The 27,351-nt window shown below is 39.4% G+C and overlaps 1 protein-coding gene across 2 annotated transcripts in view; it reads left to right on the top strand.

Annotated features, from left to right (window-relative positions):
- Positions 1 to 3,974: 3,974 nt before the first annotated feature.
- Positions 3,975 to 27,351, top strand: part of LOC133619450 (solute carrier family 26 member 6-like) — a 41,674-nt gene continuing 18,297 nt past the window's right edge. Inside the window, exons 1-8 of one of the 2 annotated variants that reach the window (XM_061980480.1) lie at positions 3,975 to 4,240; positions 5,066 to 5,205; positions 13,443 to 13,553; positions 14,010 to 14,182; positions 14,256 to 14,420; positions 14,509 to 14,661; positions 20,298 to 20,380; positions 21,584 to 21,731. In XM_061980480.1, the coding sequence (XP_061836464.1) occupies positions 4,101 to 4,240; positions 5,066 to 5,205; positions 13,443 to 13,553; positions 14,010 to 14,182; positions 14,256 to 14,420; positions 14,509 to 14,661; positions 20,298 to 20,380; positions 21,584 to 21,731 (1,113 nt within the window). In that variant the 5' untranslated portion in view covers positions 3,975 to 4,100. The remainder of the gene's footprint in view (positions 4,241 to 5,065; positions 5,206 to 13,442; positions 13,554 to 14,009; positions 14,183 to 14,255; positions 14,421 to 14,508; positions 14,662 to 20,297; positions 20,381 to 21,583; positions 21,732 to 27,351) is intronic. The other variant, XM_061980489.1, reaches the window with a different exon arrangement.

Raw genomic sequence — 27,351 nt, 5'->3', positions numbered from 1 at the left:
CGCACTCCAGTGCGCAGTTATCTGTGCACTGCGCTGAGCGCACCTCCAAGCGCGCGCCATCGCGCGCCACTCCGGTTGCAGCAAGCAGCTGCATTCAATCGGCAATCAATCAGCACTCTACACACCTGTCGCTGACGAGCTTCCTGGGCTTCTTAAGCCAATGCAAACCTGCGTTCCGGACCAGAACATAGTTTCCTGTTGCCGTACAGTAAGCCGAAACATCAAGCTCTATGCGCACTCTCTCTCTCTCCGTGTTTCCCCACCTCTGTGCTCATTGAGTGTTGTCCTGTGTCGTGTTTCCGCAGTCCCTCTTCGCTCTCCGGTTTCAAGCTGTGTGTCTTGTCTCCCTGGATTCCCTCTGGTCCCCTTGCTGCCTTCCTGGATCTCGACCTCTCGCCTGGACCCGGACTCTTGACACCTCGCTCCTGCCCTCGACCTCACGCCTGCTCACGAACCTCCGAGCTTGTCTTGCCCCCTTGGACTTCCGTACCTCGCTCAACACTACCGGTAAAACTCAACAGCTAATCACTACACATAGTCGCACATCACACACATTTGGATTAGTTTCACACTCCATACTTTTGTAAAACGACGTTCCTGCATTCTGTGCCGTCTTCTTCCCCCGTCACACCGTCACAAAAAAATGACTTTTTGATTAATTCAGAAGCTGTATGATACACACTCATCAGCCACAGTATGTACACGTGCACATTCTACAGATGTAATCATCATTCTAAGATGTAATACAAAAAGCTCCATCTAAAGTTTGTGCTCTTGAAGACAGAAGATTTGGATTACTGAGCAAAGTTTCCCCCACTGTCCTTCCACTTTTTATTAATGTGTTAACAATATTTTCACCCTTCTTTTTCACAACCACAGATTGTCTTTTTTGACATTTTGACACGTTAAAGTTAAAGTTAAAGTTAAAGTACCAATGATTGTCACACACACACTAGGTGTGGCGAAATTATTCTCTGCATTTGACCCATCACCCTTGATCACCCCCTGGGAGGTGAGGGGAGCAGTGGGCAGCAGCGGTGGCCGCGCCCGGGAATCATTTTTGGTGATTTAACCCCCAATTCCAACCCTTGATACTGAGTGCCAAGCAGGGAGGTAATGGGTCCCATTTTTATAGTCTTTGGTATGACTCGGCCGGGGTTTGAACCCACAACCTACCGATCTCAGGGCGGACACTCTAACCACTAGGCCACTGAGAAGGGCCCAACAAATGAGAAGCTATTCACTGATGGCTCAGTTAAAGTTAGATACCTTAAAACCAGCTGAAACATAATCATGCATCTAACAGTTATTATCCAATGGGAGGCTCTTTACCTATTTGCCTACTTAAATCCAGGTAGTGACCTTTCTTGTTGGCCAGGCAGTGTATCAGGCCCCTAACTTCAAGCTTGTTGAGAAATTGGGTCAGGAAAACTACCCTAAGTTGTCTCTCTGTCCATAAGGAGCTCCATGACTGCAGACAGATCCTCAAACACCTCCTTTCTTAATCTATGTAGATCAATTATTAATCTTTCTTTGACCTATTGATTAGCGGAAATGCACAACAATATTGAACATGGACATTGCTATGTTATGTAAAACAATCAGTATATACAGGTATGTTTCTGCTCATCTTGCTATATTTCGTTGTTTTACTTCATATTCTTCTGAGGTCTCTTGTGCAAAGATGTTATCTTCCATCTTTATTTCATCGAAACATTAATTCATTCATCCTAATGGTGTCTGGGCAAAGTGTGTTGTTTGTGTTCCATCTACTCTCCCTAGTTATCGAAAGTTGCCTGATCATCAAAAATGTTCAGACAGTCTTAACTGCGCACGTTTACATGTGTGTGACAGCGGCCAGAGTTAATATGTGCAGGAATGCTTCCTTTGGCTTTTCACATTGTTAGTCATTCTATGCAGAAAGTAACTTCCCCCTGTGAGTCAGTTGTTGTTTTACGTGAAATGCTGAGCTCCAAATATTCTTTTCTCAGTGGAAAAACACACAAAAGAAGTAGACGTTTTTGTACAAGGCCATAATATCTATACAGAATGATGTAAGAAAGAAAAAGACAGAAAAAGCTTCCCAGATTATCGAAACTGTCCATTATCAGCTTTGTAGCGATTGACTGCAGGTTACTACATTACGGAAAGTAAAAAGTAATACAAAAACAGTAAATCTCTTAAATTAGTGCGGTTGAGCATTCTAGTTAGATCATTTCTAATTGCTGCTTTTAATCAGGCATTTTAAAGTTAAAGTTAAAGTACCAATGATAGTCACACACACACTAGGTGTGGCGAATTTGATCTCTGCATTTGACCCATCAACCTTGTTCACCCCCAGGGAGGTGAGGGTAGCAGTGAGCAGCAGCGGCGGTGATTTCCCCCCATATCCAAACCTTGATGCTGAATGCCAAGCAGGGAGGTAATGGGTCCCATTTTTAAAGTCTTTGGTATGACTTGGCCAGGGTTTGAACTCACAACCTACCGATCTCAGAGCGGACACTTTTTTATTTGTATTTTGTTTTTTTCAATTTTACATATTGCTATTATTACTACTATTATTCTCACTCTTATGTTTTAATTATTTCATGTTTCATTTTTATGAAAAAACAAAAACAAATTCTATATTACTTTTTAGATGGCGTTGATTTTGAGTTATTTTCCAGTCTGGATGCCTCAAAGGTGGTGTTTTTCCTTAATTCACAATGCCATGCCATGTTCTGTTATTGTCAATAGTGCTGTGTGTGCGTGCTAGTGTCTTTTGGTGTAAAGTAGTTTGTGTTGCAACTTACCCGTGCATGAAAAGTGCAATACAAAAAAAGTTTGCTTCATTGATTGATTAAAATAAACTGATCCATTTCTTTTGGAGTCTCCAACATGGTGCCACTTTAATCTCGTTTTAAACATTTATCGCCTGCCTCACCTCTCATTCTGTGCAACAAGATAAACCCCAACCAGTAATGTCATTTGTCATTTTGACAACTACCAATGTAAACATTAACCTGCTCAAAATCCACATCAAACAAGTAAGTGGTAAATGTGCACATTTCTAGCAGCCAAGCACTTTTCATGACTGCCATTTCAAATATATTACCCCTCTCATGCGGCTGAATAAGGAAACCAAAATGGACTTATTTAAGGAAGGACAAAATGTATTCAACAATTCTGTGAAAGACGTGCTGACTTTGATGTGCAGCCAAATAGATAAGACTTTTATATCTTGAAAAGACAACTGTGGCGCCTGATCTTTTTTTTTCTTTTTTCAATTAGAGCTGTAAAAAATAACAAGTTAACTCATATGATTTGTTAAAAAAAATTACATTAATCATGTATGTACGCAGATTAATCACATAATCACACTTCTTTACCCCAACCGTTGATGGTTACCTGAAAGGCGGCGCGGTTTACTAAAGTCAGTGATCAGATCATTGCATACCTCAATGCAAACATGAGTGAGGTGTGCTCGCTTGTAAACTTCACTTCAAAATAAACCCAGATGGGACTTTAAATAAAACTGTTAGCACGTTTAAAGCAAAAGAAATGACGTGCATTCATGCAACAAATTTAAAAAAATGTTCCTGTATGACATTGTGACCATAAAATTGCATTTGTCTCTTTTTACATTACTTTAGATTGGGCATTTAAGTATTAACCTGTGATTAATTATGATTAATCCAATTCAAAAGTGTGATTAGTCTGATCAAAATTTAAATTAGTTTGACTAAAAGCACACGCAATACAAACCCATAAACCAATATAAGGAGTTTTTATACAGGACAATATTTCAAATGTCATTGGTGGCAAAGTGTTCACTAAGGTAAAAATATATATATGGGAACAATCAGAAAAATGTCACATTGCCAAAGGTAACCAAATGTGTGCACGTGCAGAACACATACTCACGGGGTGGTTGTCTTGTGAGGGCGGGAGAGGAACAGCCACTCCCATAGTCCAAAACTTGCGAAAGAAAATAAGCAGTGAAGTTGGACTCACTTCTCAGTCCATGACATATGTGCTCTTTACTTTGAAGAGAATCCTCAGGTACAGGACACACAGAACCAGTTTTACAAAGGCTTTTGCTGAGACAAACATACACCGACATGGAGGATGACGGACATTCCTTTGGGGAGTATTTTGTACATCGGCAGGTTCTGGATGAATTAAGTCTCGATGAGGTGGCACAAAAAGGAACTTGGTCCACGAAGCCATCCTTCAGTGAACGCATGAAAGACTCCCTGAGGTAAAGAATAAAACAAACACAGATGAGAGGACAGGCAAATAAATGCAGGACGTGTGAAGTTGTGACCTTTTGCTTGCTTGGTTGTAAATATGTGTCCAGACCAACTGGTGGTGATTAATAATAATTAACAAATAAAGTTTATGGCTTATTGGCTAATATGACACACCATAAAATGTGTAAAATGCGAGGACAAGACAACATTTGGTAGATGTCCTCAATCTTACGACATCCTACAACAGCTTTTTGCAAAGTTAATAACCTATTGACTTAAGACATAAACATATTTATTAAGCATACTTTTTAAGTGCGGTCGGAGTTTGCGATGGAACCACAACGCATTGTACTAAAAGTAGTAAGGCTGTTTCTACTGCACCACTTTTGTGGTCTGTGTGACTGAAGATACAAGAAGTGGCTTTATCTTTTTTTACATTCTATTATCCACATTAAACAGGAATGTTATCCGGTGTGTCCCTCTTTCCAAGGCCACTTTGTAAGCTCCGCAGCATGTGTTGCAACTCTCACAGCTCGTATCTTTTATTGATACATTTTGCTGAACTTTTCACCAAAAAAAAGAGTCGTGTTTCGCAGTGAAATGTGGCATGGCAAGACTGTAGCCTTCATTTACACCCTATTAATAACAAATACATAAATATCCTATCCCTCAGACAGAAAATGATTGCTTTGTACGGATAGGGTACAAGCTCCTCAAAGGTTCATACAATCACATGTGGTGTTTCCACCCCACAATAAGCTTGTGATTTACTTTTGTGTAATGATATCAATGTACTGTACATTGATTGTGTCTTCCTGGACTGACCTTTCCAGGTGCTCAGTGCCCCGGGCAAAAGAACTAGTGTTGAGCTGGGTCCCTGTCCTTGGCTGGCTTCCTAAATACTCCATCAGAGAAAATGCGGTTGGAGACCTGATCTCTGGCTGCAGTGTGGGCATCATGCATATTCCGCAGGGTTTGTATATGTAACAGTATGATTGCGACAGGATTTATGGCTCCCTTCAGAGAGCGATAAAGAGAGAGATCTTGAAGAGCCGTTTTTTTTTTCAAGAAAAGGTTCAAAACACTTGTTCGTTATTAGGTTTCCGTTTTAGAAATTTTTAATCGCTGGTTGCAGTTATAAAATACAAATTGGATGCAAATAGTTAAGATTTTGACCAATTTATACTGTATTTGTGGGAAATATTCTAAAACATTATAATTTCATTTGGGCTGTGTCGCCATTGTAAACATTCCATAAGGTGGTGCTTTATCCCCATGTTTTGACAGTGAAATCATTTTTTGTGTCACAATAAAAATGACACGTGCCACAAATGACATCCATGCAAATCCATCCATCCATCCATTTTCTACCGCTTGTCCCTTTCGGGGTGGTGGAGGGTGCTGTAGCCTATCTCAGCTGCAATCTGGCGGTAGGCGGGGTACACCCTGGACAAGTCGCCACCTCATCGCAGGGCCACCATGCAAATCAACTTTACTGTAAAACTTTGCACATAATAGTGTTTTAAAGACACAGGTAGAAAATATAGCCTACAAATGATACATCTAGAATGCTATGGGCATGGCATATTAAACGTTTGCGTGTACAAAAACATGTGCAAACTGATAGCACACGCAAAGCTGGTCTACTACATGGATTCCGTGGTAAGTGAGCAGAATAAGGAGCGCAATATATTTAGCACCTGTCTTCATGAATATGCAGAATATATGCTGATTATCAGAGCGTCCAAATTACTGGGAGGAGAAGATGCAAATCAGTCAATCAATCAATCAATCAATCAATCAAAGTTTACTTATACAGCCCTTAATCACAAACGTCTCAAAGGGCAAAAAAACGATGTAAAAAATATATAATAAAGCATGCGCAATGTGATGTATCAGCACTGATCACTGTTTTGCGACCACACCTATTGCGTTTTATCTAGCACGTCTGAAAAGTACAGTATGTGCTAATTGTGTGACTGGAGGTGCACTGCAAAAACTGAAATCTAAGTAAGATTAAATATCTCAAATAAGGGTGATATTTGCTTATTTTCTGTCTGATAAGATCATTCTTCTCACTAAGCAGATTTTATGTTAGAGTGTTTTACTTGTTTTAAGGGTTTTGGTCCTAAATGATCTAAGTAAGATATTACAGCTTGTTGCTGGGATTTAGTGACCTATATTGAGTAAAACATGCTTGAAACTAGAATATCAACTGTTGCAAAGCTCTGTCATCAACACTCATGAGTATAAAACTACTTTTTTAAAGTCAACATTTCACATTTGAAGCTTAAAAAAAATCATGACTTTGACACAATTGTGTCTCATAATTAAAACAGATGACAGCCAAATGGACTTTGCTGTGTTATTTTCAATGTAACAAGAGAAAATATGTACTCATATAGTAGTACCGTTGGCACGAACAGTTGATATTTAAACATTTAACATGTGACATTTCTAACAATTTTGAACAGAAATAGTTCATGCACATTCAGATGAATTCTTCAAAATTAAAATTAAAAAATGTTTGGCCGGGGGCCGGGCTGTATATATGCACACTAATTGACTGAAGGAGCACGCTCTTTGCTTATTTGCTTATTTTCTGTTTGATAAGATCATTCTTCTCACTAAGCAGATTTTATGTTAGAGTGTTTTACTTGTTTTAAGGGTTTTGGTCCTAAATGATCTAAGTAAGATATTACAGCTTGTTGCTGGGATTTAGTGACCTATATTGAGTAAAACATGCTTGAAACTAGAATATCAACTGTTGCAAAGCTCTGTCATCAACACTCATGAGTATAAAACTACTTTTTTAAAGTCAACATTTCACATTTGAAGCTTAAAAAAAATCATGACTTTGACACAATTGTGTCTCATAATTAAAACAGATGACAGCCAAATGGACTTTGCTGTGTTATTTTCAATGTAACAAGAGAAAATATGTACTCATATAGTAGTACCGTTGGCACGAACAGTTGATATTTAAACATTTAACATGTGACATTTCTAACAATTTTAAACAGAAATAGTTCATGCACATTCAGATGAATTCTTCAAAATTAAAATTAAAAAATGTTTGGCCGGGGGCCGGGCTGTATATATGCACACTAATTGACTGAAGGAGCACGCTCTTGGCGCGATTATGTCATGTTATTGATGGAAAAATGCATTTTTAGAGAATATGATTTGCCTGAGCGGCTCGGAGACCCCGAGAGTAACAAGCGGTTGCCTTGTTGCCTTTCCATTAAGAACAATAAATTAGTTTTTAGTATAAGTTTGCTGGTTACAAGAAATGTAATGCCGAGCGAATATCATTATGTCAAGATAATGGCACTAGCATGTACATAATTTTTAAGAATATTTTTCAACATATTGAGCAAAAAGGTCTTTTTTTTTTCTATCAGTAAAGTGCACTTGTTATTAGTGTGAATATATTTATTTTAAGGTATTTTTGGATCCATTGAGGTTAGCTAATTTTACTTGTTTTGGAAAATCTTGACAAGCCAAATTTTCTTGTTCTATTGGCAGATACTTTTGCTTAGTTCAAGTAAAATACCCCTAATTTTTTTTTAAATTATTATTCTTGTTTTTGAACACTGACTTTTTGTGGTGTGCTTGTGCTGCAAAGACAGACGATGGACAGAAAATCATCTGTTCAATATATGTGCGTCAACATATTTGGACTGTCAAAAAAAAAAAAAAATAGACATATCGTCTATTCAGCAGCATCCTTTTATAATTTTATTAATTTGTTAATTATTTAAAATGAATTAATTTAATGATTAAAACAAATTAAATTGATGGGTTTAGTGTATTGAGTGTATTGCAATTTATTTTAAACGCCATTTATTTTTTTAATTTAGGAAATATATAATTTTAATATACTGAAACTCCTCCAGAAAAAACGTCTTTCATTACACATTTTCTTGAGTATGAATCATTCTCGAAGCACAAATGCGATAATGTGATCCACAACCTCGTTCACAGAACACACCGTTGTTTCTGTTGTCGAGATTGCTATTTAGAAAAGGTGTTGCAGATTATAGACGTGTGCTGCTGGTTATACACATTGCACAAGGTAGGAGCATCTTTTTATAGTTGTATGGCTGCTGGATAACTTAAGGCAGGGGTGTAAAACCCATTACAGCTCATGGGCCACTTGGAGGAAAATCTATTACCAAGTGGGCCGGACTATTAAAATCATGGCGCGATAACTTAAAAATAAATAAAACGTCATATTGTTTTCTTTAATTAGAAATAGAGCAAGTACATTCTGAAAATTTACAAATATTTTTTTATTATATTTTTACATTTACATGATGTGGTTAATAGTAATCTATCATGATTTTCCTTTTTTTATGCTTTCTGAATAAATTATGTGGTAATGTTCATCAGTCAAATAGGTGGGATTGAGTCTGGCAGAGTTTTAAAATGCCCAATTTTTGAAATTATTTAAGATTAAATGAATAGGCCCTGTGATGAGGTGGCGACTTGTCCAGGGTGTACCCCTCCTTCCGCCCGAATGTAGCTTGGATAGGCTCCAGCATCCCCCGCGACCCCGAAAGGGACAAGCGGTAGAAAATGGATGGATGGATGGATGGATGAATATAAATATTAAAATCAAATTACAAGATGTTATTCATGTTATTTACTAATTTTCCTCAATTAATGTCATATGGTTTATGTCTGTATACATGTAGCATCATCTACAACACAACTTTTGAATTTGGACTCATTTTATTAATCATACATGAAGGGGATGGATATTATTTCAGCATATTTATGTGCGTCCAGAAAAGGTGTCACATTACCAACAATATATTTGACAAGAGGGAATAAGCGGTAGAAAATGGATGGATGGATTGAAGCAAAGCAAGAGCGTAACAATTATATTTTGTATACTATCACTATTAGCAGCAAGTACATAGTCTCCAAACATGGCACATAGCTCCGTCCCCTCTGAAGTCAGAGGATACACAGATTTGCTATTGTGACATCCAGTGGACACATTTAGAACAGCAGTTTCTTTCATTCAAACATTACAGCTCATTTGTACATTTAGCAAACTCGGGCCAGATTGTACGTTTGTCACCCCTGACTTGAAGGGTACTGCACTTTTTGGGGGAATTTTGCCTATCGTTCACAATCATTATGAGAGACAAGAAAACATACTTTTTTTTTTTTTAAAGATGAAAAAATGCTTGGAAGATGCGGCTAATGGGAGATACCATTGCAACCTTGCAACTAGCTCTCTAAAGCAACTTCAAAACCCTCCATCAATGTTTTGTTTACACATTGCAAGTCTATATGTAATGTAGTAACAGACACATTCATAACAATATGTTCAATATTTACCTTATTTTGGTCATTTTAATCATTTCCGTTTCCATAGCAGCACACGTCCGACTTCTGGCAACAAATGCGTGTTCCTACTCTCGAAAACAAACGCGAGTGTGTTCTAATCATGCCGGAATCGATGACAGACATCGAAAACGATAATTTTTGGACAAACAAGGATTCACAACCTTATTTATTTGAAGCTGAATATATACGGAGGATGGACTACTGCTTCTAGAAGCCAGCACCAAGGAAAGGTGAGACGTTGTAGCAGACGAAAGCTGAGAGAGTGAGGTGAAAGTGACTACGATGCTGTAAATGGGGAACTTGGAGCAAAGCTATTTTGACATAAATGGAGTATTTAACCAAATAAACCAGAAAAAACGTCCCCAGCCAGCTGGACCAAAGGCACAATTGTCCATTGAGTAGAGTCACATTTTAATCGATCATCTCAGGGCATTCAATCGATCGCAACTGGACTGTTTGGTTTGTCTTAGAGCTCATAGACTTAGATTGGTCAGATCTAGTCTGACCAATCTAAGTCTATGAGATCAGATCTAGTCTATGAGATCAGATCTAGTCTGACCAATCTAAGTCTATGAGCACAGACTAATGAATCCTACTCGGATGAGAGGCGAAAAGTCTTCTAGGACTAACCAAACAGTCCAGTTGAGATTGATTGAATGCCCTGAGACAATGACCTGGATGAATGAGAACATTCATAGACATCTTTAAACGATCATGGTACATGCAGCACATCATATTTGTTATTACAACTACAGTACATGCGCTGTCTGGCTGGCTGTGTACAAACAAAACATGAAATGTGGGTTAATACTTTACAGATACTGTAATATGATTGTTCATGTCTTTCAGTCAGTACAGATTGGTGTCTTATCACATTGTGTTGTGCATTACAAACTCAAACACATTTCTTTCTGTCCTAGAAACTAGCTTATCTCTTTCCGTAGCTAGCTTTTACGGCTAATATCGAAGCATGCCGATGTGTGCGATAGAAAGAGAGTTCCTCAGTATTCGCTCTTACAATAACAATGTTGCTACAGTTTGGTTATTATGCAGGTTATGTAACGTAAATGAAGAATTGGTGATGGTTTTAGAATGCATTTTAAAGTGATTTAGAGGTAGAATTGATTGCTCCCATTAGCTTCATTGCTAGCCACCTAGAACAAGACGATTTTTACATGTTAGAATGCAAAAACAAAGCAAAAAAAAAAAGGTTTGTCTTTTTGTCTCTCATAAGGATTTTGATAAATAAGCAAAATTCCCAAAAAAGTGTTGTTCCCTTTCAAGGGCTGATTAAAATGAATTCAATTGATGCGTTTGGTGTCCTATAGTATTTTTTAATGGCATTAGTTTATTTTATATAAAATATATGACTGTATTAAAATATCTCCAATATGAAAAACAAAAATGCATTTTTTTGTGTCTTGAGTGCAGTAAGTGCAACCCACACTCTCGCTACAAAAAAAAGTGGGTTTCAATGTAGATGCACTGCAGGACTGCTTCTAAAATGCCCATGGAAAGTGGTACATGTCTCCTGATTCTTTTAAAACAGAGCAAAACGCTGTATGTAGGAGCATAATAACATAAATGTGCAGTAAATTATCAAGTGTCTCCGTGGTGAAAGCTGCGTTGAAGCGCAAAAACATCATTTAAATAATGCGGAGTTATGAATGGCATGGGCAATGTTAGTAGATCACACTATTTTATAGATTGCACACGCTGTTTATAAAAAAATATAAATAAAAACAAGTACAACATATTAATGCGAATATAAAATTGTACTACCCTACCTAGTGTGTGAACATCTAAAACTAGGTTACTTCACAAAATATTAAAACAATGACCCATAGAAGCGCATCTAAATGTTTCCTTTGTCTCTTGGTCGTTTTGTGGGGATTTTTTTCAATCGACTCCAGACCAGTCAGGTGGCACGCTGCAGCTTATCCCAAGTGACTTCAGGTGGGAGACAAGGTCCACCCAAACGGACAAACAAGCATTTACACTTACACTCATATCTTTGGACAATTTACTGAAGTGAAGTGAAGTGAATTATATTTATATAGCGCTTTTTCTCTAGTGACTCAAAGCGCTTTACATAGTGAAACCCAATATCTAAGTTACATTTAAACCAGTGTGGGTGGCACTGGGAGCAGGTTGGTAAAGTGTCTTGCCCAAGGACACAACAGCAGTGACTAGGATGGCGGAAGCGGGGATCAAACCTGCAACCCTCAAGTTGCTGGCACGGCCGCTCTACCAACCGAGCTATACGCCCCGTAATTTAGAGTCTCCAGTCTACCTAAGAAGCCTATTTTTTTGGATTGTGTGAGGAAGCGGGAGAACATGCAAACTCCACATAGAACACGGGTGTCAAACTAATTTTTACTCACTCACATCACAATTATGGTTGCCCTCAGATGGCCACTTGTAAAAATGTGACTTTACATCAATACACATGTATGATAGCCCCATTACACAATTTGCATGGGCAACAAATGTTATTATTTTTATTATCATATATCATATTATTGCAAGTCAATATGACAGGAGATATTGGAGTTTTAATCAGTCCCTAAAGTCATCTAGCAGCTATGAAATCATAAATGGATGTTGCTGAATAGACAATGCGTCAATATTATTTATTTCTGATTGTCTAAATATGTTGAAATGTACACATGTGCTTTTGCAGCGCGAGCACTCCTTTTAGGGGAACTATTGTCGGGCTTGTCCCTGACAGTTTGGTCATGTTTTAGTTTTTCCTCTGTGTCTGTCTTTATTTCCTGTAAGCGCTCTTATTTTGTCTTTATTTCCTGCTTGTATCCCTGAGTACTTTTTCCCCTCAGCTGTGGCTGGTTGGCACCTGGCCACACCTGGTGTCAATCAGCCAGCTACTATTTAGTCCTGCTTTGCCCTCCAGTCGGGGCTGGATTATTGTCGCTACTACCTGTCATTATGATTGTCAATGTCATTAATACTTGTCGTTGTAGCTGTGTCTACTTCTGTTCACTCTGCTCATGTCATAGTTCCTTCGTGTCACATTAAGTGTTTTTGTTTCTTGTCCACCGTAAGCCTTTGTGCTAGTTTTTGTTCATAGCCAAGTTTGTTCTCCGTCTTGTGCGCGCCTTTTGTTTGTACCCTTTTGTTTGCTCTTGTATTAGTGTTAAATTAAATCATGTTTTCCTGCACCAAGCCTGCCGTCTCTGCATCTTGGGGTTCGTCCCCTACACCCTGTGACAACAATGTCAGTTTGCGCGCTCTTTTCAAACGTGCTCAATAAAATGCAAAATAGTGTTCCCAAAATGGTGATGAGTATTGAGAAATCATATTGGGCATGTTGTATAATATATTTCTATTTTCTCCTCCCAGTGTTGTGGGCGTTTTAATGATCAGCATATACAGTACATCCACAAAGTATTCACAACGCTTCACTTGTTCCACATTTTGTTATGTTACAGCCTTATTCCAAAATGGAATACATTTATTTTTGCCCTGAAAATTCTACAGACAATACCCCATAACAACGATGCAATATCGTAATTATTCCAAATAAAAAACTAAAAAAATCAAATGTACAGCAGTATTCACAGCGTTTGCTCAATACTTTCTTGATGCACCTATTCTGCATATTAATGAAGACAGACACAAGATGGATTGCACGCCTTATTCTACTCACTTAAGAATGGATTGCACACGTTTAGTAGATGTGCTATGAAGTTTGCACGTGATTTAGTACACGCAAACCTTTAGTGAATCAGGCTCTAAGTGGTCTGTCAAAAATCCAGCTTTTTACCTCATGTTTCAATTGGTCAATGACATTTTTATTGAGAAGAATAATCTTTTTTTTTTCAACAGGCATGGCATATGCTCTTCTGGCTTCTTTGCGGCCAGTGTTTGGCCTCTACACTTCCCTCTATCCGGTGCTGGTCTACTTTATTTTTGGCACTTCCAAACATGTCTCCATTGGTAAGAATAAAGCAGATTATGTCACCATGGGGGCAGCACGGTGGTAGAGAGGTTAGTGCGTCTGCCTCATAAAACGAAGGTCCTGAGTAGTCGTGAGATCAATCCCGGGCTCGGGATCTTTCTGTGTGGAGTTTGCATGTTCTCCCCGTGACTGCGTGGGTTCCCTCCGGGTACTCTGGCTTCCTCCCACCTCCAAAGACATGCACCTGGGGATAGGTGCATTGGCAACACTAAATTGGCCCTAGTGTGTGAATGTGAGTGTGAATGTTGTCTGTCTATCTGTGTTGGCCCTGCGATGAGGTGGCGACTTGTCCAGGGTGTACCCTGCCTTCCGCCCGATTGTAGCTGAGATAGGCTCCAGCGCCCCCCGCGACCCTGAAGGGAATAAGCGGTAGAAAATGGATGGATGGATGTCACCATGGATGTAGAAATTCATATATGTGTTCAAATTTGCAGGTACTTTTGCAGTGATCAGCATCATGATCGGGAGTGTGTCAGAGCGGCTTGCACCAGACAGTAACTTCATCGTTAACGGTACCAACGGGACATCGACTGTGGATATCGATCAACGAGACGCTTACAGAGTACAAATAGCCTGCTCCGTCACAGTCCTGGCAGGGCTGTTTCAGGTGTGTCTAACTTCTCCGAATCTTCTGTGATCTTGTGACAATTTTTGTGACACGCTGTGGTTGTCGCCCAAAGATTCTGTTGGGTGTGTTGAGAGTTGGTTTTGTGGTCACCTACCTTTCTGAGCCACTTGTTCGAGGCTATATGACAGGATCCGCATGTCATGTGTTAGGCTCTCAGCTCAAATATTTGTTTGGAGTTACTCCAGTTCGTTTCTCTGGTCCCCTCTCTCTCATTTATGTGAGTATGGTCCATATTTACCACTCAAGCGTACCTCACATTTAGGTGACTTTTAACCTTCCAACTTTCCTCTTTATGTCACCCTCAGACTGTGGTGGAAGTATGCCGCTTGCTACCTCAGACGGTCATGTCAGAACTTGTGGTCAGTCTGGTGTCGCTCGCTGTTCTCATTGTGGTCAAGGAGATCAATGCCTGCTACAGGCAGAAAATGCCCATGCCTATCCCCATAGAACTTATAGTGGTAAGTCCTCAAGATGTTATTTCGTTGTTGTATTCACCTGACGTCATGTCCGGCTCATTAAATATGCGGGACTCAAGTGGTTGTCAAGCAAGCGTCTGTTGTCAAAACGTTCTGGGCGGCATTTTGTCTTTCTCAAAGAAAAATGCCCTCTGCTTGCGTTGTTTTAGGCTGTTGGAACCGTTCAAATCGCAAAAAGGATAAAAGTTTCTTCAAAGTTACTCAAGAGGTGATTAAAAAAAAGGGCGAAAGAGTGCAAGTGATCGAGTTTGCAGTGATCACTTTGTTAAAGGTTTATTTGATAACATTTTAACGTTTAGCATTTCCCATTAAAGTATTATCGTTATTTTATTTGTATTTTAACCTGTTGCAGGGTTCTTAAAACACATGTTTTGCTACGAGTGTTTCGTAAAATACCAACTCGGTGAGTCTAAATAAAAGAAAGCAATTGTGAGCAAAACCTAAAAGAGTTCAGTTTTTAACAAAGGCAGCTATCATAAATGAAGCTTTCAGCACAAACACAATATTGGGGTTTTTGGTTACATTTTGATAAACGGCGAGTGCAACAACAAGGCAGCATGGCCGTAACTATGCAGTTACAGTAAGTTGTGATCACATCACCGTCTTCTTTCACAACCAACCAGGTCTTCTGTGGTGTCTCCGATTACCTTTATGAGTCGTTAACTAAACGGGAAAATGCTTTGTTTACAAGGACGCGTTCTCGCAAAATGCAGAGTTAAATCGTAAAACGCAACCTTACCCAAGCAAAAACGATGCATGATTTTTTTCAGGCAGAATCTTGATACAAATTTCCTTGGTTATTTATCTATTTAAAGACAGAGATAATTTTGTATTACATTTTTGTTTCTTTTGTTAATATCAGAGTCTGTTCTGCAAAAAGGTAATCCCCTGAAGCGCACATTTTATGGACAGGGACCCACAGTTAAAATGCACATCAATCAATCAATCAATGTTTATTTATATAGCCCTAAATCACAAGTGTCTCAAAGGGCTGCACAAGCCACAACGACATCCTCGGTATAGCCCACATAAGGGCAAGGAAAAACTCACCCCAGTGGGACGTCGATGTGAATGACTATGAGAAACCTTGGAGAGGACCGCATATGTGGGTAACCCCCCCCCCCTCTAGGGAGACCGAATGCAATGGATGTCGAGTGGGTCTAACATAATATTGTGAGAGTCCAGTCCATAGTGGATCCAGCATAACAGTAAGAGTCCAGTCCACAGTGGGGTCAGCAGGAAACCATCCCGAGCGGAGACGGGTCAGCAGCGCAGAGATGTTCCCAACCGATATACAGGCGAGCGGTCCACCCCGGGTCCCGACCCCGGACAGCCAGCACCCCATCTATGGCCACCGGATCTGTGTGTCTCCCCTTCCACAAGAGATAGGGGGGAGCAGAGGAGAAAAGAAAAGAAACGGCAGATCAACTGGTCTAAAAAAAGGGGGGCTATTCAAAGGCTAGAGTATACAAATGAGTTTTGAGATGGGACTTAAATGTTTCTACTGAGGTAGCATCTCTAACTGTTACCGGGAGGGCATTCCATAGTGCTGGAGCCCGAATAGAAAACGCTCTATAGCCCGCAGACTTTTTTTGGGCTCTGGGAATCACTAATAAGCCGGAGTTCTTTGAACGCAGATTTCTTGCCGGGACATATGGTACAATACAATCGGCAAGATAGGCTGGAGCTAGACCGTGTAGTATTTTATACGTAAGTAGTAAAACCTTAAAATCGCATCTTAAGTGCACAGGAAGCCAGTGCAGGTGAGCCAGTATAGGCGTAATATGATCAAACTTTCTTGTTCTTGTCAAAAGTCTAGCAGCCGCATTTTGTACCAACTGTAATCTTTTAATGCTAGACATAGGGAGACCCGAAAATAATACGTTACAGTAATCAATCAATCAATCAATCAATCAATCAATCTTTATTTATATAGCCCTAAATCACAAGTGTCTCAAAGGGCTGCACAAGCCACAACGACATCCTCGGTACAAAGCCCACATACGGGCAAGGAAAAACTCACCCCAGTGGGACGTCGATGTGAATGACTATGAGAAACCTTGGAGAGGACCGCATATGTGGGTAACTCCCCCCCTCTAGGGGAGACCGAAAGCAATGGATGTCGAGTGGGTCTGACAAATATTGTGAGAGTCCAGTCCATAGTGGATCCAACATAATAGTAAGAGTCCAGTCCATAGTGGGGCCAGCAGGACACCATCCCGAGCGGAGACGGGTCAGCAGCGCAGAGATGTTCCCTGCCGATGCACAGGCGAGCGGTCCACCCCGGGTCCCGACTCTGGACAGCCAGCACTTCATCCATGGCCACCGGACCTGTGCCCCCCCCCCCCCCCCCTCAAGGAAAAGGGGAGCAGAGGAGAAAAGAAAAGAAACGGCAGATCAACTGGTCTAACAGGGGGGCTATTTAAAGGCTAGAGTATACAAATGAGTTTTAAGATGGGACTTAAATGCTTCTACTGAGGTAGCATCTCTAATTGTTACCGGGAGGGCATTCCATAGTACTGGAGCCCGAATAGAAAACGCTCTATAGCCCGCAGACTTTTTTGGGCTCTGGGAATCACTAATAAGCCGGAGTTCTTTGAACGCAGATTTCTTGCCGGGACATATGGTACAATGCAATCGACAAGATAGGACGGAGCTAGACCGTGTAGTATTTTATACGTAAGTAGTAAAACTTTAAAGTCACATCTTAAGTGCACAGGAAGCCAGTGCAGGTGAGCCAGTATAGGCGTAATATGATCAAACTTTCTTGTTCTTGTCAAAAGTCTAGCAGCCGCATTTTGTACCAACTGTAATTTTTTAATGCTAGACATAGGGAGCCCCGAAAATAATACGTTACAATAGTCGAGACGAGACGTAACGAACGCATGAATAATGATCTCAGCGTCACTAGTGGATAAAATAGAACGAATTTTAGCGATATTACGGAGATGAAAGAAGGCCGTTTTAGTAACACTCTTAATGTGTGACTCAAACGAGAGAGTTGGGTCGAAGATAATACCCAGATTCTTTACTGATTCGCCTTGTGTAATTGTTTGGTTGTCAAATGTTAAGGTGGTATTATTAAATAAATGTCGGTGTTTAGCAGGACCGATAATCAGCATTACCGTTTTCTTGGCGTTGAGTTGCAAGAAGTTAGCGGACATCCATTGTTTAATTTCATTAAGACACGCCTCCAGCTGACTACAATCCGGCGTGTTGGTCAGCTTTAGGGGCATGTAGAGTTGGGTGTCATCAGCATAACAATGAAAGCTAACACTGTATTTGCGTATGATGTCGCCTAGCGGCAGCATGTAACTACTAAAGAGTGCAGGGCCAAGAACCGAACCCTGAGGAACTCCGCACGTTACCTTAACATAGTCCGAGGTCACATTATTATGGGAGACGCATTGCATCCTGTCAGTAAGATAAGAGTTAAACCACGACAAAGCTAAGTCTGACATACCAATACGTGTTTTGATACGCTCTAATAAAATATTATGATCGACGGTATCGAAAGCAGCGCTAAGATCAAGAAGCAGCAACATAGATGACGCATCAGAATCCATCGTTAGCAGTAGATCATTAGTCATTTTTGCGAGGGCTGTCTCCGTAGAGTGATTTGCCCTGAAACCGGATTGAAAAGGTTCACAGAGATTGTTAGACATTAAGTGTTCATTTAGCTGCTGTGCGACAATTTTTTCGAGGATTTTCGAGATAAACGGAAGGTGGGACACCGGCCGGTAGTTTACCATGAGGTCAGGATCGAGGTTAGGTCTTTTGAGCAAAGGATGAATAACCGCTTTTTTGAATGCTAGTGGAACAGTGCCAGAGGAGAGTGATAAGTTTATAATATTTAGCACTGATGGACCTAATAATACAAAAAGCTCCTTAATAAGTTTCCCAGGAAATGGGTCAAGTAAACATGTTGTTTGTTTTGTCCCATTGACACATCTTAACAATTCCTCTAGTGTTATTTCATCAAAGAGAGAGAAACTATTTTGGAGGGCGGTATCCTTCGTAGATACAGTCGTATTTGTGTTAATAGAACCCAGTTGTAGCTGCGATGCATTGTCTTTAATCTCCTTTCTAATGAGTTCAATTTTCTTATTAAAGAAATTCATAAAATCATCAATTAATATACAAAATACAATACAATACAATTAATTTCAAAATCTACCTACTAAATACCCATTTACATTTTCATACCAACCTACCAACAGGTTGACATTTATTAAAGAAGGAATTTTAAATCCATCAAATCAGTCTCGATATCCTATTATTCAAATTTGATTAAAAAATTGCATCTTGAAGAGCTGCAATAATCTCATTATACATACAGAGGTCAAGACCAAAATTATGCGACTAATGTGAATTCCCCAGCCACTGTCCTTGACCCAGCCACACACGAATAAGTTGTAGACCTCTGGGCTTTTCCAAGCTTTCTTCTGTTTTGTTGTGTAAAATGACATCTGGCACACCAGAAAGTTCAACATGTTTGGGAACACGACCGATGGATAATCCTTGAGATCATTGACAATCTTTTTTTTTGATAACGCATACTAAGGATCAATTGTACTGCACAATTTTTCTTTTTTGCTCATATCTGCTTTTAGTAGTAAGATCTAGACCCTTTGCAATCTCGGATAGTTCACACTGTGTTTGATTTTGATTTTTGATTTGATTTTTATTAAGAATCCCCACTAGCTGGTTGCCACAACAACCCACTAGTCTTCCTGGGGCCCACAAACTCAATACAATTACAAGTAAAAGCATATAATTATAACTACACAATACAGAAACAAATAAAAGCATCGATAAGCAAACAAGCAAACAATTTACAGTCACAGAATAATAATTACCATGTAAATATAACTACACAATACAAAACCAAACAAAAATCATCAACAAGCAAACTAATTTACAGACTCAGATAAAATATTACTTTCCTTTTAAAAACCTGTTTACTTTCAATGCCGGTGAGAATTTGAGACAGGTTATTCCAGAGCGATACAGATCTATAAATAAAAGATTTCTGCAAAGCATTCTTCCTGGGACGAGGGAGTACAAAATGCCCCTCACTAGACGCCCTGGTATCATGATTATTTATAGTGCTACTGTAAACTATTTGGGCCATGAGAAAAGCAGGAGTTTTACTACCGGTTACTGATTTGTTGCACTGTAGTCATGTTGGTTTGATGGACCACCACTTTGTTCACCGAAAAAGTCACGTGACTGACTACAACCTATAGTCCAGCAGGGGAAATCTTTGTCCTATAAAAAATCTATGTTTTTGGCCATACTGCATTATTTTTCTATTTTCTTTACTGGTTGTCCTCATTAGGTTCACCGGTCAAGTCTATCCCAGCTGACTTTCAGCAGCAGGTTGGGTACAGCCTGGACGGGTCACTGGCCAAGCACATGTTAATAGACAACAGTTCATATTCACACTGTTGAACAAATGACGTCTCCGGTTATGTAAAATGCATGTTTTTGGAATGTGGGAGAAAGGCCAAGGAAGCACAGGGAGAATCTGTAAAGTCCAGACATGTCCACTCACTGTATTACTTTCAAAAGATGTCCAGACTATTCAACTAACTCCCTGGACCTCTTCTTTCTAGGTTATAGCAGCTACAATCATCACTCACTTCTGTGGCCTTCCTGCCAAATACAACATTGATGTCGTCGGCGAGATCCCGAGTGGGTGAGTTCATCTTTACGAATTTAAGATGCAGAGAGCTACCAATGCATAACAAGATAACAGCGACACCGGTGGCGGTAATTTTAAGTTGTGGGTCCAGAAAGCCAAGGTCACACTGTGCATCTAATGTCTTAGAGCAGTGATATTCAACTAAATTGTCTTGGAGGATACATTTGTAGAACGCAAAAGACCGGGAGGATTGGAGTTCTACCTTCACTATCAGTCTTGTTTTGTATATTCCGGCGAACTAGCGGTATCTATAGTACACATTTGATTTTTGCTCTATTTATTTTGTCAGAGTTACAGGAGCGCTCTGCTGTTTTTAAGGACCTTCTGCAAAAAGGCTAGTCAATTATCATAACTATTCCAGCCCTCTAGCATCGTTAAGAATGTACTGCAAAAATGTGAGTCTCTCACAAGTGTTAGAACTGAATTTGTGAGCCACCAGTTGAATAGCCCAAATGATGAAAAGGAGAGGACCAAAAAGGGAACCTTGAGTAACATCACTAGTACAACTAAAGAAGTTGAACCAACGACCACTGACTGGATCCGAAGTAAATAAGCTACAGCAACACTTTAGTTATATTAATCACATCACAAATGAAAAATTGTAGCAGCCAAAAAGGAGAGGTGGTAAAAGAGTGTCTTGAGGACCGCCTCATTTTTGTAAATCCCACGTTTGAACCCCAGTGTTCTGTTTGCTAGCAAGGTTTAAATGTCAATTCAAGGATCAGCCAATGTGTTTACAGTGGTCCAAGTTCCTCTCTACAACATGATAACTCTAGTGTTTTTAGGAATTTGCTGCAAAAATATTTCGCTCTTAAGTTATGAAATTAACTTGGGGACCGATATGGTGTCATGCCGATATGGATTTGGGCCCCGGGACACCAGTTGAATAGCCATGTCTTAGAGGGTGTTGGGAAAAGATAAATGTTTTTGTCTTAAACAGTAGATAACAAATAACTATAGATACTTATGGGATTATTGAAATATTTCAGTAAAAAGGACAGCTGCAGAATGTGTGAGTTCAATATTTAGTCAGCTCGCAGTCACACATGCTTGGGGCAAGAAGAAACAATAGACCAACATGTTGGTGCCGAAAAAAGTAAATTTTATCTTGAGGTGATTTAACAGAACTCAGTATTTGTATTGTTCCTGTACCTATAGAAAACCCTGACTTATTGCTATATGCTTATCCTACTTCAGGCTTAAGGCCCCTCGTGCTCCAGATGTGACACTCTTCTCTGCGGTGATAGGTGACGCTTTTGCTGTGGCCATTGTGGGCTATGCCATCACTATTTCTCTTGGTAAAACATTTGCCCTCAAACATGGCTACAAGGTGGATAGCAACCAGGTAAGGCACACACTTATAAGAACATTGTGTCACTTGGTCTGATAATCTTTGAAATCTGATTGTACAAAACAGAACATGAATACACTCGAATCGATTCTTACTGTGTTGCCATTATTGACTCCAGTTAACCACAGCATGCAAGCAAATTTCTCAAAATTGTCTTACATACAGCACATTATTACAATAGGAGCTTTACTTTGTGAAGGAAATCACTAATTTGTCAAAAACAACCATAAGTGTTCATTTTTAACTTTTACATTAGTGTATGCACGTGTGATTGCATGTGACAAAGAGCAGACAGACAGAGTGAAAGCACTCAGGCTCATAAGAGCCACTGATAAATCATTAATGCCTAACAAGCTTTATGCACACTTGTCCAGCTTAAATATGCTTGCTTGCTTTCAGTGTGATGTGTTGACACGGCCATATGAAGTTAATGAACAGAAGTTATTGACCCAGAGGGTAAAGAGTCTGGACATAGCTAGAATTAGGATGTCATTGTAACTATGAATGACAACTAAGTAGGGCTGTCAAAGTTAACGCGATAACGAGTTAAATAACATTTCCAGCGCTATTTTTTTTTGACGCGCAGGATTGACATGCGTGCATCATGTGTGACCGTCTGCCAACACCGTAAGTCCTGGAAAACGCACTGCAGCAGGAAATATCACGACTGTTTTAGAGCCTATAGGCCTACACTCGTAAATGGCCACAATAGGATGAAAGTACTATGTTAAACTGTAAATCATCATATTGTGTCATTGAAACAATCAAATTGTTTCAGTCAAAATACTTATACTAATCAAGCCTTAGATGTGATTATTTGTATGATACAAATGCAGCTGAGATCTCGAGACACATATTTCTAAGGTGTGGATATTTAGAAAATTTGCGCTTAAATTTAAATAAATCAAATAAATCTACACTGTAAAGAAAATCTAATTTGCTGTAAACAGGAAATTATATTTTAGAACACCAGAATTACAAAGTGTTCGAAAACACGATAGATTGTTATTGCATTATTTTACTATAATAGGTCGGTTCATAATCTAAAGTGAAGCATGAAACTCCGGGGCTGAAAATGAGTCTCACTCCAATTGGATGTGTTCGTATAAGAGTTTCCATTTGATGTAGAGCTGTTTAAAAAAACATGTTTAATAAACAAACATTTGCATAAAGACTAACATTTGTCTAGACCCATGTTGGTATTAAAAAAGTGAAAAATTATCTTTCTAAGGTACACTTAATAAAGACAAAAAACTTTGATGTGCAATTGTTTACGAGTTAAAAGGGAACTGCACTTTTTTGGGAATTTTGCCTATCGATCACAATCAGAGGTGGGTAGAGTAGCCAGAAATTGTACTCAAGTAAGAGTACTGTTACTTTAGAGATTTATTACTCAAGTAAAAGTAAGGAGTAGTCACCCAAATATTTACTTGAGTAAAAGTAAAAAGTATGTTGTGAAAAAACTACTCAAGTACTGAGTAACTGATGAGTAACATACACACACATATCATATATATATATACACACACACACACACATATATACATATATATATATATACACACACACATATATATATATATATATATATATATATATATATATATATATATATATATATATATATATATATATATATATATATATATATATATATATATATATATATATATATATATATATTATATATATACATACATTGATATATACAATATATAATTTATATATATATTTTTTGCCGTTTTTGTTTACATGTTAATAGTGTTTTAATGAATATACATGCATGTTTAACACATATAGGTTCCTTTCTTTCATGAAGACAAGAATATAAGTTGGTGTATTACCTGATTCTGATGACTTGCATTGATTGGAATCAGACAGTAGTGATGACAAACGTCCACGTTTTCAAATGGAGGAGAAAAAAAGTTCCTCCTTTCTGTCCAATACCACATGAAAGTGGTTGGTTTTTGGCATCTTATATGTCCAGCTTCCATATTCGTTTTTATACACTTTACAAGAAATACATTGGCGGCAAACTCCGTAGCTTGCTAGCTTGTTTGCGCAGGCTTTCGGAGACTCTTATTTTGAAAGCGCAGGCGCGATGGAGCGGCACTTTTATTGTGAAGACAGGAACTGTGCAGTCAGTCTTTAGGCTTTTGACGGGGTTTACAGTTGAAATAAAAAATGGTCTTTTTTCCTTCACACTTTTGATTGATTGATTGGAACTTGTATTAGTGGATTGCACAGTACAGTATATATTCCGTACAATTGACCACTAAATGGTAACACCCCAATAAGTTTTTCAACTTGTTTAAGTCAGGTCATGTGACCCCTGGCTCTGTTTGATTGGTCCAACGTCACCAGTGACTGCATCTGATTGGTGGAACGGAGTGAACGTCACCAGTGACTGTATTTGTTGAAACGCAGGCACTATGAAGGTCTGTCTGACAGACCAAAACAAACAAAGCGTGCATTAACAGATCGATAAAAATTAGTAGCGCGTAGCGAGCTGAATGTAGATAAAAGTAGCGGAGTAAAAGTAGCGTTTCTTCTCTATAAATATACTCAAGTAAAAGTAAAAGTATGTTGCATTAAAACTACTCTTAGAAGTACAATTTATCCCAAAAGTTACTCAAGTACATGTAACGGAGTAAATGTAGCACGTTACTACCCACCTCTGATCACAATCATTATGAAAGACATGCATTTTAAATATTAAATAAATGCGATCAAAAGCCAGCTTACAATGAAGCTAATGGGAGCTGCTCAATTCTGCCTATAAAGCCCTTAAAAAAATCTAAACACCTCTGTTAAGATTGATCTGCGCTCTTACTCTGTGTGGCTTTGTTCAAAGGTTGGCTGTTATAGCGCATGTTCCCCACTTGGGGCGCTCTGGTGTTGTTGTGTTAAAAAGAGAAGAAGAATAATAAAAAGTTATCCTCGTGTGAGAGGACGTTGAACAGACTCGATGAAAGTGTTGTTTATGTACACGCAGAAAAGAACTCCACGAAGCTCAAACACCTTAACAGGTTATGGTGCCCAGGAACCCCAGAGATTCCAGCCAACTCAAGCAAACAAGGCCAGGTAGCGTTGAGTCGACGCACGGACAGAGAAGCCAAGAAAGTTTGCAGGTGTGGACTTGAGCTAACAGAGGAGAACTGCTTGACCAAGGATAAAGGTATTGCAAACGTGAAGTATTACACGGAGCATAAAAGTGACTTTAGCCAATAAAGTAGCGTGTACCCTCGAAGAAGAAGTAACCGCGGTAAAGTTTGAGCTAATTAGCATAGCATAGTGCTAAAGTGCGGAGCTTAAACAAATATGGCGGCTCGTACTACTGGAGCAGTATCCCCGCAACTGTACTTTGATGGATCCGAAAGCAAGTATGACCTTTGGGAAGCAAGATTTTTGGGACACTTACATATTTTAAAGTTGAAAGACACTGTTCTAAATGAACCAGTAGGAGAAGAGCAAGCAGCAGCGGACAGAATAAAGAATCCAGACTGCTATGCAGAGCTCATCAGGTTGATCGATGATAAAAGCTTGTCTTTAATAAGACATGATGCTGCATACGATGGCAGGAAAGCACTGAAAATACTGAGGGACCATTACTCAGGAAAAAGCAAGGCACGAATAATCAACCTGTACACGTCCTTGACAAAACTACGGAACGCAGACAGAGAGTCAACTACGGACTACATCATCAGAGCAGAAAACCTGATTACAGCACTTTGTGATGCCGGTGAGACTCTCAGTGATAGTCTGATCATAGCCATGATTCTTGGAGGCCTACCTGACTCTTACAAGCCATTAGCTGTACATGTAACGCAAAATGAAGACAATGTGACATTCACAGATTTCAAAAGAAGATTACGTATTTACGAAGAGTCAGAGAAAATTAGTACTGCTGAGCCAACAGACAATGTGATGAAAACGTTCACAAAACAGGATAGAAATATCCAGAAGAAGTACACCAGCAGCACTAAAAGTAGAAGTGAAGATGGAGATCTGACATGTTTCAAATGTGGATTAAAAGGACACAGAGCAAGAATGTGTATCCGAAAAGTGTGGTGCAACTTTTGTAAGAGCAACACACACCAAGAAACCATATGCAAAAAGAAAGATAAACGAGACAATGTCAGAAAGGTTACTGATGAACAATCCAGTGATTACCTCTTCAAAGCAGCACAAGAAGAAAGTGAGTCAGCACCCAAAATAAAGATGAAAGGCATTATTTTGGGACGGCGTGGCGCAGTGGAAGAATGGCCGTGCGCGACCCGAGGGTCCCTGGTTCAATCCCCACCTAGTACCAACCTCGTCATGTCCGTTGTGTCCTGAGCAAGACACTTCACCCTTGCTCCTGATGGGTGCTGGTTAGCGCCTTGCATGGCAGCTCCCTCCATCAGTGTGTGAATGTGTGTGTGAATGGGTAAATGTGGAAGTAGTGTCAAAGCGCTTTGAGTACCTTGAAGGTAGAAAAGCGCTATACAAGTACAACCCATTTATCAACCCATTTATTATGGTGGATGCAGGAGCGACATCCCACATTGTAAATGATGTAAATAACTTTACAAGCTTTGACAACACTTTTCAACCAGAGACTCATTCAGTGGAACTAGCTGATGGGACAAGATGCAGTGGAATGGCCCAAGGAAGAGGAACAGCAACGATACATCTAGTGGACAGCGATGGACGACAGCACAGGGCACAACTATGAAATGCTCTGTACATGCCCTCATATCCCCACAACATATTTTCAGTGGCGAGAGCAGCCGACGGAGGAGCAATCATAACTTTCAAAAAAGGAGAGAGCCACATGATCACTAAAGATGGTAACAGATTTAACATAAACGAAAATGAGAAGCTATATTATCTACCAACTGTTGATGCAAATGAAGATCAGTGTAAAGTTTGTCATGACGTACAAACATGGCACGAGATTCTAGGGCACTGCAACTATGATGATGTAATCAAACTCCAAACTGTGGTCAAAGGTATGGTAATTAAGGGAAATGTTGTTAAGCCAGATCAGATGTGTGAAATATGTACAAAAGGCAAGTTTACCCAAACGAGAAATAGGGAGCTAGATGCTAAAGCAAATAAACCCCTGGAGTTAATCCATACAGACCTAGCAGGGCCAATGAAAACTGAAAGCATAGAAGGACACAAATACGCACAATGTTTCACAGATGACTATTCAGGTGCTGTATTAGTATATTTCCTTAAGTCAAAAAGTGATGCAGTAGCTGCAACAGAAAAGTTCTTAGCAGATGTAGCACCCTATGGAGATGTGAAGTGTATACGTTCAGACAACGGCACTGAGTTTACAAACAGAGAGTTCCAAATGTTACTAACAAAGAACAAAATAAGACATGAGACGTCAGCGCCTTATTCGCCACACCAAAATGGCACAGCAGAGAGAGAATGGCGAACACTGTTTGACATGGCTAGATGCTTACTGATAGAAAGCAAACTACCAAACTATTTGCGGAACTATGCCATTCAAACAGCAGCTCATGTTAGAAACAGGTGTTACAATAGACGGACAAAGAAAACAGCATATGAGTTACTTACAGGAAAAGTACCAAATGTGTCACAAATGCAAAAGTTTGGG

Source organism: Nerophis lumbriciformis, linkage group LG01, assembly GCF_033978685.3.
Source record: "Nerophis lumbriciformis linkage group LG01, RoL_Nlum_v2.1, whole genome shotgun sequence".
Classification (NCBI taxonomy): Eukaryota; Metazoa; Chordata; class Actinopteri; order Syngnathiformes; family Syngnathidae; genus Nerophis; species Nerophis lumbriciformis.
This window is presented reverse-complemented; position numbering and strand designations above follow the sequence as displayed.